This window comes from Leucopleurus acutus, assembly GCF_964270905.1.
Source record: "Leucopleurus acutus genome assembly, chromosome: 17".
Taxonomy (NCBI): domain Eukaryota; kingdom Metazoa; phylum Chordata; class Mammalia; order Artiodactyla; family Delphinidae; genus Leucopleurus; species Leucopleurus acutus.
Genome location: NC_139159.1, coordinates 50,334,752 through 50,353,575, shown reverse-complemented (window position 1 = coordinate 50,353,575; position 18,824 = coordinate 50,334,752). Strand labels below are relative to the sequence as shown.

The 18,824-nt window shown below is 42.9% G+C and overlaps 1 protein-coding gene and 1 pseudogene across 2 annotated transcripts; both read left to right on the top strand.

Annotated features, from left to right (window-relative positions):
- LOC309974005 (histone-lysine N-methyltransferase SETD2-like) lies at window positions 1–12,862 on the top strand (annotated as a pseudogene). The gene is made up of 3 exons: window positions 1–75; window positions 10,519–10,789; window positions 11,266–12,862. The product of its transcript is annotated as a histone-lysine N-methyltransferase SETD2-like (transcript).
- Window positions 12,863–12,927: 65 nt separating this feature from the next.
- On the top strand, window positions 12,928–18,824 carry LOC309974078 (histone-lysine N-methyltransferase SETD2-like). The gene is given in 3 exon segments (XM_082858529.1): window positions 12,928–13,355; window positions 13,358–16,818; window positions 16,822–18,824. Coding segments are annotated over 3 exon segments (4,656 nt in total). The 5' UTR covers window positions 12,928–13,105; the 3' UTR covers window positions 17,767–18,824.

Here is an 18,824-nt window from a genome sequence, read left to right as displayed (position 1 = left end):
ATGGTGTGGGAAGGAGGAGATGGAGAGCTGGCCGGGTGCCTCTCCTCCAAGGGCAATCCTCCAAGTAAGGTGGAGGTATGAGCTATTAACCAACACCTGCAGCATCTGGGCTGTGGGTGCACCAGTCCTGTAAAAGGGATTTGGGTGGGTGGTCAACAGTATCTACTGCAAATGAGGATATTAAAAGTATGTAGCTCGGGAGACCTTCAAGATGGCAGAGGAGTAAGACGTAGAGATCACCTTCCTCCCCACGAATACATCAAAAATACATCTGCATGTGGAACAACTCCTACAGAACACCTACTGAACGCTGGCAGAAGACCTCAGACTTCCAAAAAGGCAAGAAAATCCCCAGGTACATAGGTAGGGCAAAAGAAAAAAGAAAAAAAAAAAAGAGAGAGACAAAGGAATAGGGATGGGTCCTGCACCTCTGGGAGGGAGCTGTGAAGGAGGAAGAGTTTCCACACACTAGGAAGGCCCCTTACTGGCGGGGACAGGGGGTGGGGAGGTTCAGAGCCACAGAGGAGAGCGCAGCAACAGGGGTGCAGAGGGCAAAGTGGAGAGATTCCCACACAGAGGATCGGTGCCAACCAGCACTCACCAGCCTGAGACGCTTGTCTGCTCACCTGCTGGGGTGGGCGGGGGCTGGGAGCTGAGGCTCCGGCTTTGGAGGTCAATTAAAGACCTAAATGTCAGGCCAGACACTATAGAACTCTTAGAGGAAAACATAGGCAGAACACTCTATGACATAAATCACAGCAAGATCCTTTTTGACCCACCTCCTAAAGAAATGGAAATCAAAACAAAAATAAACAAATGGGACCTAATGAAAAGCTTTTGCACAGCAAAGGAAACCATAAACAAGATGAAAAGACAACCCTCAGAATGGGAGAAAATATTTGTCAACGAGGCAATTGACAAAGGATTAATCTCCAAAATATACAAGCAGGGGGGAGGGGAAGATGGCGGAAGAGTAAGACGCGGAGATCACCTTCCTCCCCACAGATACACCATAAATACATCCACACGTGGAACAACTCCTACAGAACACTTACTGAACGCTGGTAGAAGACCTCAGACCTCCCAAAAGGCAAGAAACTCCCCACGTACCTGGGTAGGGCAAAAGAAAAAAGAATAAACAGAGACAAAAGGATAGGGAGAGGACCTGCACCAGTGGGAGGGAGCTGTGAAGGAGGAAATGTATCCACACACTAGGAAGCCCCTTCGCGGGTGGAGACTGCGGGTGGCGGAGGGGGAAAGCTTCGGAGCCGCGGAGGAGAGCGCAGCAACAGGGGTGCGGAGGGCAAAGCGGAGAGATTCCCTCACAGAGGATCGGTGCTGACCAGCACTCACCAGCCCGAGAGGCTTGTCTGCTCACCCGCCGGGGCGGGCGGGGCTGGGAGCTGAGGCTCGGGCTTTGGTCGGAGCGCAGGGAGAGGACTGGCGGCGTGAGCACAGCCTGCAGGGGGTTAGTGCACCACGGCTAGCCGGGAGGGAGTCCGGGAAAACGTCTGGAGCTGCCTAAGAGGCAAGAGACTTTTTCTTCCCTCTTTGTTTCCGGGTTCGAGAGGAGAGGGGATTAAGAGCGCGGTTTAAAGGAGCTGCAGAGACTGGCGCCAGCCGTGGCTAAAAGCGCGGACCCCAGAGACGGGCATGAGACGTTAAGGCTGCTGCTGCCGCCACCAAGAAGTATGTGTGCAAGCACAGGTCACTATCTGCATACCCCCTCCTGGGAGGCTGTGCAGCCCGCCACTGCCAGGGTCCCGGGATCCAGGGACAACTTACCCAGGAGAACGCATGGCTCGCCTCAGGCTGGTGCAACATCACGCCGGCCTCTGCCGCCTCAGGCTCGCCCCACATCCATGCCCCTCCCTCCCCCCGGCCTGAGTGAGCCAGAGCCCCCGAATCAGCGGCTCCTTTAACCCCGTCCTGTCTGAGCGAAGAACAGACTCCCTCCGGTGACCTACACGCAGAGACAGGGCCAAATCCAAAACTGAGCCACCGGGAGCTGTGAGAACAAAGAAGAGAAAGGGAAATCTCTCCCAGCAGCCTCAGGAGCCGCGGATTAAAGCCCCACAATCAACTTGATGTACCCTGCGCATCTGTGGAATACATGAATAGACAACGAATCATCCCAAATTGAGGAAGTGGACTTTGAGAGCAAGATTTATGATTTTTTCCCCTTTTCTTCCTTTTGTGAGTGTGTATGTGTATGCTACTGTGTGAGACTTTGTCTGTATAGCATTGCTTCCACCATTTGTCCTAGGGTTCTGTCCGTCTGTTTTTTTTTTGTACTCAAAAAATTTTTTTTCTTAATAATTATTTTAATAACTGTATTTTGTTTTATTTTATTTCATTTTATTTTATTTTATCCTCCTTCTTTCTACTTCTTCTCCCTTTTATTCTGAGCCGTGTGGATGAAAGGCTCTTGGTGCTGCAACCAGGAGTCAGTGCTGTGCCTCTGACGTGGGAGAGCCAACTTCAGGACACTGGTCCACAAGAGACCTCCCAGCTCCACGTAATATCAAATGGCGAAAATCTCCCAGAGATCTCCATCTCAACACCAACACCCAGCTTCACTCAACGACCAGCAGGCTACACTGTTGGACACCCTATGCCAAACAACTAGCAAGACAGGAACACAACCCCACCCATTAGCAGAGAGGCTGCCTAAAACCATAATAAGTCCACAGACACCCCAAAACACACCACCAGACGTGGACCTGCCCACCAGAAAGACAAGATGCAGCCACATCCACCAGAACACAGGCACTAGTCCCCTCCACCAGGAAGCCCACACAACCCACTGAACCAACTTTAGCCACTGGGGACAGACACCAAAAACAATGGGAACTACGACCGGCAGCCTGCAAAAAGGAGACCCCCAAACACAGTAAGATAAGCAAAATGAGAAGACAGAAAAACACACAGCAGATGAAGGAGCAAGATAAAAACCCAGCAGACCTAACAAATGAAGAGGAAATAGGCAGTCTACCTGAAAAAGAATTCAGAATAATGATAGTAAAGATGATCCAAAATCTTGGAAATAGAATAGACAAAATGCAAGAAACATTTAACAAGGACCTAGAAGAACTAAAGAGGAAAGAAGCAATGGTGAACACCACAATAAATGAAATTAAAAATACTCTAGAAGGGATCAATAGCAGAATAACAGAGGCAGAAGAACGGATAAGTGACCTGGAAGGTAAAACAGTGGAGATAACTACTGCAGAGCAGAATAAAGAAAGAAGAATGAAAAGAACTGAGGACAGTCTCAGAGACCTCTGGGACAACATTAAACGCACCAACATTCGAATTATAGGGGTCCCAGAAGAAGAGAAAAAGGGACTGAGAAAATATTTGAAGACATGATAGTTGAAAACTTCCCTAATATCGCAAAGGAAATAGTTAATCAAGTCCAGGAAGCACAGAGAGGCCCATACAGGATAAATCCAAGGAGAAACACGCCAAGACACATGTCAATCAAACTATCAAAAATTAAATACAAAGAAAACATATTAAAAGCAGCAAGGGAAAAACAACAAATAACACACAAGGGAATCCCCATAAGGTTAACAGCTGATCTTTCAGCAGAAACTCTGCAAGCCAAAAGGGACTGGCAGGACACATTTAAAGGGATGAAGGAGAAAAACCTACAACCAAGATTACTCTACCCAGCAAGGATCTCATTCAGATTTGATGGAGAAATTAAAACCTTTACAGACAAGGAAAAGCTAAGAGAGTTCAGCACCACCAAACCAGCTTTACAACAAATGCTAAAGGAACTTCTCTAGGCAAGAAACACAAGAGAAGGAAAAGACCTACAATAACAAACCCAAAACAATTAAGAAAATGGGAATAGGAACATACAAATCGATAATTACCTTAAATGTAAATGGACTAAATGCTCCCACCAAAAGACACAGACTGGCTGAATGTATACAAAAACAAGACCCGTATACATGCTGTCTACAAGAGACCCACTTCAGACCTAGGGACACATACAGACTGAAAGTAAGGGGATGGAAAAAGATATTCTATGCAAATGGAAACCAAAAGAAAGCTAGAGTAGCAATTCTCATATCAGACAAAAGAGACTTCAAAATAAAGACTATTACAAGAGACAAAGAAGGACACTACATAATGATCAAGGGATCGATCCAAGAAGAAGATATGACAATTGTAAATATTTATGGACCCAACATAGGAGCACCTCAATACATAAGGCAAATACTAATAGGCATAAAAGGGGAAATTGACAGTAACACAATCATATTAGGGGATTTTAACACCCCACTGTCACCAATGGAGAGATCATCCAAAATGAAGATAAATAAGGAAACACAAGCTTTAAATGATACATTAAACAAGATGGATTTAATTGATATTTATAGGACATTCCATCCAAAAACAAGAGAATACACATTCTTCTCAAGTGCTCATGGAACATTCTCCAGGATAGATCATATCTTGGGTCACAAATCAAGCTTTGGTAAATTTAAGAAAATTGAACTCGTATCAAATATCTTTTCCGACCACAACACTATGAGACTAGATATCAATTACAGGAAAAGAACTGTAAAAAATACAAACACATGGAGGCTAAACTATACACTACTTAATAACGAAGTGATCACTGAAGAAATCAAAGAGAGGAAATCAAAAAATACCTAGAAACAAATGACAATGGAAACACGACGACCCAAAACCTATGGGATGCAGCAAAAGCCGTTCTAAGAGGGAAGTTTATAGCAATACAATCCTACCTTAAGAAACAGGAAACATCTCGAATAAACAACCTAACCTTGCCCCTAAAGCAATTGGAGAAAGAAGAACAACAAAACCCCCACAGTTAGCAGAAGAAAAGAAATCACAAAGATCAGATCAGAAATAAATGAAAAAGAAATGAAGGAAACGATAGCAAAGATCAATAAAACTGATAGCTGGTTCTTTGGGAAGATAAACAAAATTGAAAAGCCATTAGCCAGACTCATCAAGAAAAAAAGAGAAACGACTCAAATCAATAGATTTAGAAATGAACAAGGAGAAGTAACAACTGACACAGCAGAAATAAAAAAGATCATGAGAGATTACTACAAGCAACTCTCTCCCAATAAAATGGACAACCTGGATGAAATGGACAAATTCTTAGAAATACACAACCTGCCAAGACTGAATCAGGAAGAAATAGAAAATATGAAGACACCAATCACAAGGAATGAAATTGAAACTGTGATTAAAAATCTTCCAACAAACAAAAGCCCAGGACCAGATGGCTTCAAAGGTGAATGTATCAAACATTTAGAGAAGAGCGAACAACTATCCTTCTCAATCTCTTCCAAAATATAGCAGAAGGAAGAACACTCCCAAACTCATTCTACAAGGCCACCATCACCCTGATACCAAAACCAGACAAGGATGTCACGAAGAAAGAAAACTACAGGCCAATATCACTGGTGAACATAGATGCAAAAATCCTCAACAAAGTACTAGCAAACAGAATCCAACAGCACATTAAAAGGATCATACACCATGATCAAGTGGGGTTTATTCCAGGAATGCAAGGATTCTTCAGTATATGCAAATCAATCAACGTGACACACCATATTAACAAATTGAAGGAGAAAAACCATGTGATCATCTCAATAGATGCAGAGAAAGCTTTTGACAAAATTCAACACCCATTTATGATTAAAAAACCCTGCAGAAAGTAGACATAGAGGGAACTTTCCTCAACGTAATAAAGGCCGTATATGACAAACCCACAGCCAACATCATCCTCAATGGTGAAAAACTGAAAGCATTTCCACTAAGATCAGGAACAAGACAAGGTTGCCCACTCTCACCACTCTTATTCAACATAGTTTTGGAAGTTTTAGCCACAGCAATCAGAGAAGAAAAAGAAATAAAAGGAATCCAAGTCGGAAAAGAAGAAGTAAAGCTGTCACTGTTTGCGGATGACATGGTACTATACATAGAGAAACCTTAAAGATGCTACCAGAAAACTACTAGAGCTAATCAATGAATTTGGTAAAGTAGCAGGACACAAAATTAATGCACAGAGATCTCTGGCATTCCTATACATTAATGATGAAAAATCTGGAAATGAAATCAAGGAAACACTCCCATCTACCATTGCAACAAAAAGAATAAAATACCTAGGGAGAAACCTACCTGAGGAGACAAAATACCTTTATGCAGAAAATTATAAGACACTGTTAAAAGAAATTAAAGATGATACAAATAGATGGAGAGATATACCATGTTCTTGGATTGGAAGAATCAACATTGTGAAAATGACTCTACTACCCAAAGCAATCTACAGATTCAATGCAATCCCTATCAAACTACCACTGGAATTTTTCACAGAACTAGAACAAAAAATTTCGCAATTTGTATGGAAACACAAAAGACCCCGAATAGCCAAAGCAATCTTGAGGACGAAAAATGGAGCTGGAGGAATCAGGCTCCCTGACTTCAGACTATACTACAAAGCTACAGTAATCAAGAGAGTATGGTACTGGCACAAAAACAGAAAGATAGATCAATGGAACAGGTTAGAAAGCCCAGAGATAAACCCACGCACATATGCTCACTTATCTTTGATAAACGAGGTCTGAATGTACAGTGGAGAAGGGACAGCCTCTTCAATAAGTGGTGCTGGGAAAACTGGACGGGTACATGTAAAAGTATGAGATTAGAACACTCCCTAATACCATACACAAAAATAAACTAAAAATGCATTAAAGACCTAAATGTAAGGCCAGAATCTATCAAACTCTTAGAGGAAAACAGAGGCAGAACACTCTATGACATAAATCACAGCAAGATCCTTTTTGACCCACCTCCTAGAGTAATGGAAATAAAAATAAACAAATGGGACCTAATGGGACCTAATGGGACCTAATGAAACTTCAAAGCATTTGCACAGCAAAGGAAACTGTAAACAAGACAGAAAGACAACTCTCGGAATGGGAGAAAACATCTGCAAATGAAGCAACTGACAAAGGTTTAATCTCCAAAATATACAAGGAGCTCATGCAGCTCAATATCAAAAAAACAAACAAACAACCCAATAATGGGTGCAAGACCTAAATACACATTTCTCCTGAAGAAGTTATTCAGATTGCCAACAAACACATGAAAGCATGCTCAACATCACTAATCATTAGAGAAATGCAAATCAAAACGACAATGAGGTATCACCTCACACCAGTCACCACGGCCATCATCAAAAAACCTACAAACAATAAATGCCGGAGAGGGTGTGGAGAAAAGGGAACACTCTTGCACTGCTGGTGGGAATGTAAATTGATACAACCACTATAGAGAACAGTATGGAGGTTCCTTTAAAAAACTACAAATAGAACTACCATATGACCCAGCAATCCCACTACTGGGCATATACCCTGAGAAAACCATAATTCAAAAAGAGTCATGTACCAAAATGTTCATTGCAGCTCTATTTACAATAGCCAGGACATGGAACCAACCTAAGTATCCATCATCGTATGAATGGATAAAGAAGATGTGGCACATATATACAATGGAATGTTACTCAGCCATAAAAAGAAACGAAATTGAGTTATTTGTAGTGATGTGGATGGACCTAGAGTCTGTCATACAGAGCGAAGTAAGTCAGAAAGAGAAAGACAAATACCGAATGCTAACACATATATATGGAATCTTAAAAATAAATAAATAAAGGTTCTGATGAACCTAGGGGCAGGACAGGAGTAAATACGCAGACGTTGAGAATGGACTTGAGGACACGGGGCGGGGGAAGGCGAAGCTGGAACGAAGTGAGAGAGTGACATGGACATAAATACACTACCAAATGTAAAATAGATAGCTAGTGGGAAGCAGCCGCATAGCACAGGGAGATCAGCTCGGTGCTTTGTGACCACCTAGAGGGGTGGGATAGGGAGGGGAGGGAGGCTTAAGAGGGAAGGGATATGGGGATATATGTATACATATAGCTGATTCACTTTGTTATACAGCAGAAACTAAAGCAACATTGTAAAGCAATTATACCCCAATAAAGATGTAAAAATTTAAAAGAGTATGTAGCTCATAGGATTAAATGGATTAATTCAAGCAAAGTTCTTAGCACAGTTCCTGGGCCAATAGACATTAGCAGGAGCAAGATCTTAGAGGCCATGATGAGGGGTTCAGATTGTATGAGAGACAGTTCTAGTGGTAGTATGGAGAAACAAGTAGAAGACAGGCAAGAAGCAGGGATACTAGCTAGAGAGCTTTCGCAAATATTCGGTCAAGAGCTGGTGATAGAGCATGGACCTGGTTAACTGAGTTGGAGGTAGTTGAAGTTTGGAGGAAACTAGAGCAGGGGTCATGGAGGAAAAATATTTAAGCTGAGCCTTGAAGGAAGATATTTCCAAGGGAACCTTGGAAAAAAAAGCACAGATGACATGTCTTGAACAGTGAATAGTCAATGTGGTAATGGAACAAGAAATGGAAGAGGAAGTTGAAAGATTGAGACCAGAAAGATGAGTACTTTCAGATCCTTACTTAACCTGTTTATTTGATGCATAAAAGAGCAGTGAGAGAAATTAATAGAATAGAAAGACATGGCTATGTCTTAGGAGTGACAGAGGAAGACCAGTCAGATAAGAGGATCAAAGAAAAAGGGGTTATCAACCATGTAAATATTTTGGTAGGATGAAGATTAATGCCACTGATAACTTGAGGCAGATTCAAATTGTAGCGGCTGAAGACAGATTGCAAGCAAATAAGCAGGTGGGGAAAACTGCAAGTCTTCATTTCACTACAGGCTCTTTCTTGGATTTCAGCAGATAAAGGTAAAGAACTTTAGCTTGAAAAAAGTACTAGGAGTCTAGGAGGCAGAGGCTGACAAAGGGAAAACCAGAACAGGACTGTAGGAGAATGCTTGAAGATTAAGATGCAGGGCAAGAGAAAAAGAAAAAAACCTGCTGGAGCTCTGTACCAGAGAATGAACATAAGGTACAGTGTGATATAAGACAATGATGGAAACCATGCTTTGTGAAAAGAAGGCTGTCAAGCTTCAATATGTGTTTTTGCCATGGCAATTTGAGAGACTCATGTTTTTATATAAACATCACACTGAAGAAGGAATATCACAAGTGACTTCATGAATCATCAGGATGAGAATTTGCTCTTGAATGTGAACACTTTACTGAATATAAAATCCTCTAGATAAAGTTTCACTTTTGTAGCAAGGTCTCTTTGATTATAACATCACTTATAGAAATTAAATCATTTCACATTATTTTACCTTTTTATTTTCTAAAAATGTGTTAGGTAACATGCAGAAAACATGTGAATTTTGGGGTTACCTAGAGTCTTAAATTTCTTTGAGTAAATAGGAAATAGACTCTGGAAGTACCTATAATGAATACCTGTTATATGGCTGCCCAGTATCTATTTTTCTTCCTTCTTGGAGTAATAGCCTGAATTTCTTTTCAGTACCTACCCCATCCCTCCATTCTCACCATTGTGAGTTAGATGGAAAATGGGCCTCACCTGCCCCAGAGAAAGGCCCTGATTCATAGAGCCAATCTGAATGTGCCATCTCTGAATGTTTTGGAACGGGCACGATTACCTAAGTTGGTCCAATCAGTGACTCTTAGACACTTTCGCTGAATATATGATATAGATTCTCTTCGTTTCACAAAAAGGATTCATGTAATTCTTAGAGTTCCTCAAAGTCAGTTTAGGATTATGAAATGGGGGGTGGGTGGGAGGGAGGAGTTTGTCCAAAAACAGTCAACACCAGGGAAGTGACAGTTAAAAACTGACAGAAACTAGGTTCTAAGTCACATTATGTGAGCTTCTAGTCTCACTCCTAGCAACATGTATCTCTGTAGTTTCAAAGGAAGTTAATTGGTTCGCTCTATGTAAGCCATTCTCAGTTGGGTTTTTCTATTAGTTGCTGTACTTGAAAGCTTCCTAGGTGACAGAATCTGTGATCTAGACCCTAAAGCCTATGTGTCACTTTTCCATCAGCTGTCAGGATGTTGGTGAACTCGTCTATGGAAACAGATGTCATTTTTATGAAAAGTGAGCATTTTGGGACTCTTATGTATGTTGTATAGGTTCTTTAAAACGTTCAGTTTTACAGAGAAACTTTTTTTATATAATAAAGATATTCAACTCACCATGAAAAGCATAAGAGACTTAGAAAAATAACTAAAACCTGCTTATAGTTGAAGACCCAACTACACAAAAGTTGGATTTGAAGGTTGTCCCTTATCTATTTTCTGACAGCAAATATTGCAGGATTGTTTATATTAATGTAAGTTTCAATATATGTTAATTATGAATAGAACGAGCCTAGAAAGTGATAAAACCAATTCACACTCAACTTGTCAAAAGAAATAGTAATAAGCTTCTTCCCTTAAGTGAAGCTTGTTAACCTCTTCCCCACCCAGGTTCTAAAGTAATTCATAAGTAGACAAGAGGTATGTGGAACATGATGTATTATCTTTATTACTAATAACCCTCATTCTCTAATTTCAGCCTTATATCTGTGTAAAAGAGGGCTTCCTTACACTGAGCCCCATAATGATACAGACATACGCATCCAGCCACAGACAGCACTGGACCCGGACTATTTTGCCGCCTGCCCTTGTAAGACTTATGGAGAAATGGGGCCCAATGCATGCTTTCTGTGAACAGCTTATTCCCAAAGAGAGGGGAGAAAGTGCTACTCATGCTCACTTCTTTGTCCCAAACTCAAGCAAGTCATCACACCTCTACCAAGCTAGGTCCAACCAGGAGACAGAACACGGTAAATTTAACCAAAATTGTTAAGCTATAATAGAGTGAAATAAATACAATTACCCCTCTGTATCCACGGGTTCTGCACCCCGGATTCAACCAACCGTAAATTGAATTGCAGTAGATTGAATCCTCGGATGCAGAATCCTCCAATGTGGAGCCCCGGGGTACTGAGGGCAGACTGTATACTCCATTTTATATAAGAGACTTCAGCAATCGCAGGGGACTGGCGGGGCAGGGGGAGCCTTAGGACCAATTCCTTGCTCATGCTGAGGGATGACTGCGTGTTGAGAACTCTTAACAGTACCCTAGGGCAGAGGGAGAGTACCCAAGGAAAGGCAAACTTAGAAGAGGATCCCCGTCTGGCATTCATACCTCTGATGGAATAAAATTTAAAGGCAGGACAAAAAAAATTAAACACAGAATTCTGTTCGGGCCTTCTCCCTCCCTAATGCCCAGTGTGCATCTGCATTACACATTAAGCAGAGCTCCTCAAACCTTCACGATCTAAAACAGAGAGCGATGATAAATATTTTAGCTACTCAAAACTTGAAAGCGATACTCGTTATATATCTTCTCGCTGTAGATCAGAGAGAGCACGAAGGCGGAGCAGGTCTCGTTTAAATCTGACAGAGGTTCTAGAACTACTTCATCCTATTCTCGGTCAGAACGGTCCCATTATGACGACTCTCATTATGATGGTCGTTACCGTAGGAGCTCCCCTTATCGAGAGAGGGCACACTAGTCTCGGCCATATACCAATAACAGGGCAAGACTGATGGATACTGTAAAACTGAGTCCTCTTACTTAGAGATGGAAAAAAGAGGAAAGGATTCTTCAAAATTAGAAGGAGAATCCAAAAGGACTTCAGAAAATGAAGCAATGAAAAGATGTTATTCTCCCACTAATGACCAGGGATTCCGACGCGGGTCATCATATTCCAAGCACGGTAAGAGTGCTTCCCGTTATAAATCTACCCCTTCAAAACCTGTACCCAAGTCTGATGAATTTAAAAATTCTTTCTGTTGTACAGAATTGAATGAGGAAGTCAAACAGTCTCATTCTTTTAGTTTACAGATTCCTTGTTCAAAAGGTAGTGAATTAAGAGTGATTAGTGAAGTTCCTGAAAGAGAGAAGATTGGGTCTCCATCTCCATCAAATCGATTAAATGATTCACCTACTTTTAAAAAGCTTAGATGAATCACCTGTTTTTAAGTCTGAATTTATAGGACATGATAGCCACGATAGTATTAAGGAATTAGACTCTTTATGTAAAGTGAAGAATGATCAATTAAGAAGTTATTGTCCCACCGAATTTAATATAAACAGATCTCCTGGGGCAGAATCTGATTTGGCAACATTTTGCACTTCTAAACGTGACACTGTTTTGATGTCTTCTGATGATAGTGTGACTGGATCAGAGGTATCCCCTTTGGTCAAAACGTGCATGCTTTCATCAAATGGATTTCAAAACGTTAACAGATGTAAAGAAAAAGACATGGATGATACTCGCATGCAGCATAGTAAGTCAGAAAGCCCATTTAGAGAAACAGAACCTCCAGTGTTGCCACACCAGGATCAACTCATACCTTTGCCAGTTATGACAATAGATTATTCCAAAACAATAGTTAAAGAACCAGTTGATGTGAGAGTTTCTTGCTGTAAAACCAAAGATTCAGATATATACTGTATTTCAAACGATAACTGCCCTTCTTTGTGTCATTCCGGAGCTGAAAATACTGAGCCTTTAGTAACGAAGATTTCTTCAAATAGCTTTATGAATGTGCATTTGAAATCAAAAACAGTTATATGTGATAATGGAAGTCTGACAGATCAGCACTCAAAATTTGCATGTGGAGAATATAAGCAGAGTGTTGGTAGTACCAGTTCAGCTTCTGTTAATCATTTTGTTGATTTATATCCACCTACAGGGAGCTCATGTATTGCTTCATCTCTTCAGAGCCTTCCAGCAGGGACAAACGGAGACAGTTTAACTCTCTTGCAATGTGGAGAGAATACATCTCCAGTTTTGGATGATGTGCTGAAGAGTAAAAGCTCAGAGTTTTTAAAGCATGCAGAGTAAGAAATAATAGAAGTAGCTAGTGGCCTTCCTGATTCAGGAAGAGGATTTGCTTCCTGGGGAAACAGGCATAATAATGGACTATCTGGGAAATGTGTGCAAAAGGCTCAAGAAGAAGGGATCTCCATACTGCCTGATAGAAGAGGAAGACCAGAAATCTCTTTAGGTGAAGAAGGTGGAAGAGGACATACACATACTTCTGATGACTCAGAAGTTGTATTTTCTTCTTGTGATTTGAATTTAATCATGGAGGACAGTGATGGTGTAACATATACCTTAAAATGTGACAGTAGTGGTCATGCCTCAGAGATTGTATCCACTGTCCATGAAGATTATTCTGGTTCTTCCAAAAGTTCAAGTGATGAAAGTGATTCAGAAGATACAGATTTTGATGATAGCAGTATCCCAAGAAACCGTCTTCAGTCTGTTGTGGTTGTGCCAAAGAATTCTACTTTGCCCATGGAAGAAACAAGTCCTTCTTCTTCTCGGAGCAAAGTTACAGACACTGTTCTGACCACTGGGAAGATGAGCGATTGGAGCCAAGGAGGCATTCATATGAGGAAAAATTTGAGAGTATAGCAAGTAAAGCCTGTCCTCAAACTGAGAAGTTCTTTCACAAAGCAACAGAGAAGAATTCAGAAATCTCTCTTACACAGCCCAGCCAAAAACAGATAGATAATCACCTGTCTGAAATTGCCCATCCTCAGAGTGACGGGGTTGATAGTACAAGTCATACAGACATAAAAGCTGACCCTCTAGGTCATCCAAATTCTGAGGAAGCAGCGAAAGCCAAAATAACTTCTAGGCAGCAAGAAGAGCTGCCAGTTTATTCTTCTGATGATTCTGAAGATGTCTCAAGTAAGTCTCGGCAACAGACCACTTTCCCTAACAGGCCAGATAGTAGACTGGGAAAAACAGAGTCAAATTTTTCTTCTTGGGAGATCTCCCGAGTGGATGGTTTCCGTTCATCATCGGAAGAGCTCAGAAATCTAGGGTGGGACTTCTCTCAACAAGAAAAGCCTACTACCATATATCAGCAACCTGACAGCAGCTATGGAGCCTGTGGTGGACACAAGTATCAGCAAAGTGCAGAACAGTATAGTGGGACACATAATTACTGGCAAGGCAATGGCTACTGGGATCCAAGATCAGCAGGTAGACCGCCTGGAACTGGGGTTGTGTATGATCGAATTCAAGGGCAAGTACCAGATTCCTTAACATATGACCGTGAAGAGGAGGAGAATTGGGATCAACGTGGAGGATCTCACTTTTCAGGACAGTCCAATAAATTTTTTGTGTCCCTTCAGAAGGACAAGGGGTCAGTGCAAGCACCTGAAATAAGCAGCAATTCCATTAAGGACTCTTCAGCTGTGAATGAGAAGAAAGATCTTTTGGAAAACTTAGAACAAAATGATAGGAAAGATAGAGGGCCTCTTAAAAAAAGGAGACAGGAATTGGAGAGTGATTCTGAAATTGACGGTGAGCTTCAGGACAGAAAGAAAGTTAGAGTGGAGGTAGAGCAGGGAGAGACAGCAGTGCCTCTAGGCTCAGCATTGGTTGGGCCTTCGTGTGTCATGGAGGACTTCAGGGACCCAGAGCAGTGGAAGGAATGTGCCAAACAAGGGAAGATGCCTTCTTACTTTGATCTGATTGAAGAAAATGTTTATTTAACAGAAAGAAAGAAGAATAAATCCCATCGGGATTTTAAGCGAATGCAGTGTGATTGTACACCTCTTTCTAAAGATGAAAGAGCTCAAGGTGAAATAGCATGTGGGGAAGATTGTCTTAATCGTCTCCTCATGATTGAATGTTCGTCTCGTTGTCCAAATGGGGATTATTGTTCCAATAGACGGTTTCAAAGAAAACAGCATGCAGATGTGGAAGTCATACTCACAGAAAAGAAAGGCTGGGGCTTGAGAGCTGCTAAAGATCTTCCTTCGAACACCTTTGTCCTGGAATATTGTGGAGAGGTACTTGATCATGAAGAGTTTAAGGCCCGGGTAAAGGAGTGCGCACGAAACAGAAACATCCACTACTATTTCATGGCCCTGAAGAATGATGAGATAATAGATGCCACTCAGAAAGGAAATTGCTCCCAGTTCATGAATCACAGCTGTGAACCAAACTGTGAAGCTCAAAAAGGGACTGTGAACGGACAACTGAGAGTTGGGATTTTTACCACCAAACTGGCTCCTTCAGGCTCAGAGTTAACATTTGACTATCAGTTCCAAAGATATGGCAAGGAAGCACAGAGATGTTTCTGTGGGTCGGCTAATTGCCGGGGTTACCTGGGAGGAGAGAACAGAGTCAGCCTCAGAGCAGCAGGAGGGAAAATGAAGAAAGAACGATCTCGGAAGAAGGATTCGGTGGATGGAGAGCTAGAAGCTCTGATGGAGAATGGTGAGGGTCTCTCTGATAAAAACCAGGTGCTCAGCTTATCCTGGCTAACGGTTAGAATTGAAACTTTGGAACAGAAACTTACCTGTCTCAAGCTCATACAGAACACACATTCACAGTCTTGCCTGAAGTCCTTTCTGGAACGTCATGGGCTGCCTTTGTTGTGGATCTGGATGGCAGAACTACGTGATGGCCGGGAAAGTAACCAGAAGCTTCAGGAAGAGATTATAAAGACTTTGGAACATCTACCCATTCCTACTAAAAATATGTTGGAGGAAAGCAAAGTGCTTCCTATTATTCAACGTTGGTCTCAAACCAAGACTGCTGTCCCTCAGCTGAGCGAAGGAGATGGGTATTCTAGCGAGAATACATCATGTGCTCACACACCACTCAACACACCTGATCCTTCCACCAAGCTGAGCACAGAAGCTGACACAGACACCCCCAAGAAGCCAAAGTTTCGCAGACTTAAAATTATAAGTGAAAATGGCATGGACAGTGCGATCTCTGATGCTACCAGCGAGCTAGAAGGCAAGGATGGCAAAAAGGACCTTGACCAGTTAGAAAACGTCCCTATAGAAGAAGAGGAACAACAGCTACTCACACAACAGCTGCCTGAGTCTAAAGTTGATAGTGACATTGCTGTGGAGGCCATTAAGCTACCCACATCTGAACCAGAGGCTGACACTGAAATAGAGCCTAAAGAGAGCAATGGCACAAAACTAGATGAACCTATTGCTGAGGAAACACCATCCCAAGATGAAGAGGAGGGTGTGTCTGATGTGGAGAGTGAGAGGAGCCAGGAACAGCCACATAAAACAGTAGATATAAGTGATTTGGCCACCAAGCTCCTGGACAGTTGGAAAGACCTAAAGGAGGTATATCGAATTCCAAAGAAAAGGCAAACTGAAAAGGAGAGCACAATAACCGAACGAGGAAGGGATGCTGTTGGCTTCAGAGATCAAACAGTTGCCCCAAAGACTCCTAACAGGTCAAGAGAGAGAGACCCAGACAAACAAACTCAAAATAAAGAGAAAAGGAAACGAAGGGGCTCCCTCTCACCACCACCTTCTGCCTATGAGCGGGGAACAAAAAGGCCAGGTGGCAGATATGATACACCAACTTCTAAAAAGAAAGTACGAATTCAAGATCGCAATCAACTTTCTACAGAGGAGCGTCGAAAGTTGTTTGAGCAGGAGGTAGCTCAGCGGGAGGCTCAAGAACAACAGCAGCAGATGCAGAACCTGGGAATGGCGTCTGCACTGCCCTGTGGCTCTCTTGGCTACCATGCCCCTCATCACCCCTTTGCTGGCTACCCACCAGGTTACCCCAGGCAGGCCTATGTGGATCCCAGCAATCCTAATGCTGGAAGGGTGCTCCTCCCCACACCCAGCATGGATCCTGTGTGTTCTCTTTCTCCTTATGATTATTCTCAGCCCTTGGTGGGACATTCTACAGAACCCCTTGCTGCCCCTCCACCTGTGCCCATGGTGCCACATGTGGCAGCCCCTGTGGAAGTTTCCAGTTCACAGTATGTGGCCCAAAATGATGGTGTGGTACACTAAGACTCCAGGGTCACCGTCCTGCCACTGCCAGCCCCAGGCCCAGTCCAGGGACAGAATTATGGTGTTTGGGATTTAAACCAACAGTCCGTGAGTGTACAGCAGCAGTACTCTCCTGCACAGTCTCAAGCAACCTTATATTATCAAGGACAGGCTGCTCCAACTGTCTATGGTGTGACGTCACCCTATTCACAGACAACTCCACCAATTGTACAGAGTTATGCCCAGCCAAGTCTTCAGTACATCCAGGGACAACAGATTCTCACAGCTCACCCACAAGGAGTGGTGGTACAGCCAGCCACAGCCGTGACTACAATAGTTGCACCAGGGCAGCCTCAGCCCTTACAGCCACCTGAAACGGTTGTGACAAATAACCTCTTGGACTTACCACCCCCATCTGCTCCCAAACCCAAAACCATTGTCTTACCTCCCAACTGGAAGACAGCCCGAGACCCAGAAGGGAAGATTTACTACTCCCATGTGATCACAAGGCAGACTCAGTGGGATCCTCCTACTTGGGAAAGCCCAGGAGATGATGCCAGCCTTGAGCATGAAGCTGAGATGGACCTGGGAACCCCAACATATGATGAAAATTCCATGAAGACCTCAAAAAAGCCTAAGACAGCAGAAGCAGACGCCTCCAGTGAACTGGCTAAGAAAAGCAAACAAGTATTCAGAAAAGAGATGTCCCAGTTCATCGTCCAGTGCCTGAACCCTTACTGGAAACCTGGCTGCAAAGTGGGAAGAATTACCACAACTGAAGATTTCAAACACCTAGCTCGCAAGCTGACTCACGGCGTTATGAATAAGGAGCTGAAGTACTGTAAGAACCCCGAGGACCTGGAGTGCAATGAGAATGTGAGACACAAAACCAAGGAGTACATTAAGAAGTACATGCAGAAGTTTGGGGCTGTTTACACACCCCAACGGGACACTGAATTAGAGTGACCTTCAGGGCCAGGGTGGGAGGACGGGCAAGCTGGTAGGAGAGACTCTGGGGAGAAGAAATCCCGTGGGCCCTCTCTCCCCACCCCACTGTCAGGGCTGTGCTACTGATGACACATCACCCTGGGGAATTCAAACCTGCAGAATGAGCTCACAAAAATGAGCTCCATCTACAACAAGCGGTCCCTGGTTGTGAGCTGTTGGTAGACGCCATCTGAGGCAAGGGTTTAGGCCCTTGAGACCTTCCCTTCTGAGACCCCGGCCAGGCCTGACCCCACTCTCAAGGCTGGGCCTCCTCCTTGGTGGTGCTGTCAGCGCACAGACTCATGCGCATCCCCACCCACGACCCCTTACCCTGACGATCTGTATTATATTTTAATGTCTATGTGAATATATTGAAAATAATTTGTCTTTCCTGGTTTTTGGCTTTTGTTTTGCTTTTAAGTCTCTGCGTGCTAGGATCACAGAAGACTTTGTAAGGATGGTTTAAGTTCTCCTGCAAGGTTTAAGGTGTTATCATGTAAATATTCCAGAGCAGGTTGCCTTGTGGTTTCGGCCAGCCTTGTGCTATGTTGATAAGATTGATTTACTGCTTAAAATCACTTTACTTGGGGTTCCCTGGTGGCGCAGTGGTTGAGAGTCCCCCTGCCGATGCAGGGGACGCAGTTTCGTGCCCCGGTCCGGGAAGATCCCACATGCCGCGGAGCGGCTGGGCCCGTGAGCCATGGCCGCTGAGCCTGAGAATCCAGAGCCTGTGCTCAGCAACGGGAGAGGCCACAACAGTGAGAGGCCCGCGTACCGCAAAAAAAAAAAAAAAAAAAAAAAAAAAAAAAATCACTTTCCTTTATCCAATTTTTACTGTATCCAATTTTTACTGAACTTTTTATGTAAAAAATAGAATCAATTAAAGAAAAAAAAGGATAAGTCTATGCCTTCAACTTCTAACAGGTGGAAGAGTTCTCAGTGCTTTCTGAGAATCTGCTTCCCACGTTATAATACTCAGTTTGGCTCCAACGGAATTCCCTTTTTCTTAACTTGATAGTTAATTGAATTTTGGAGAA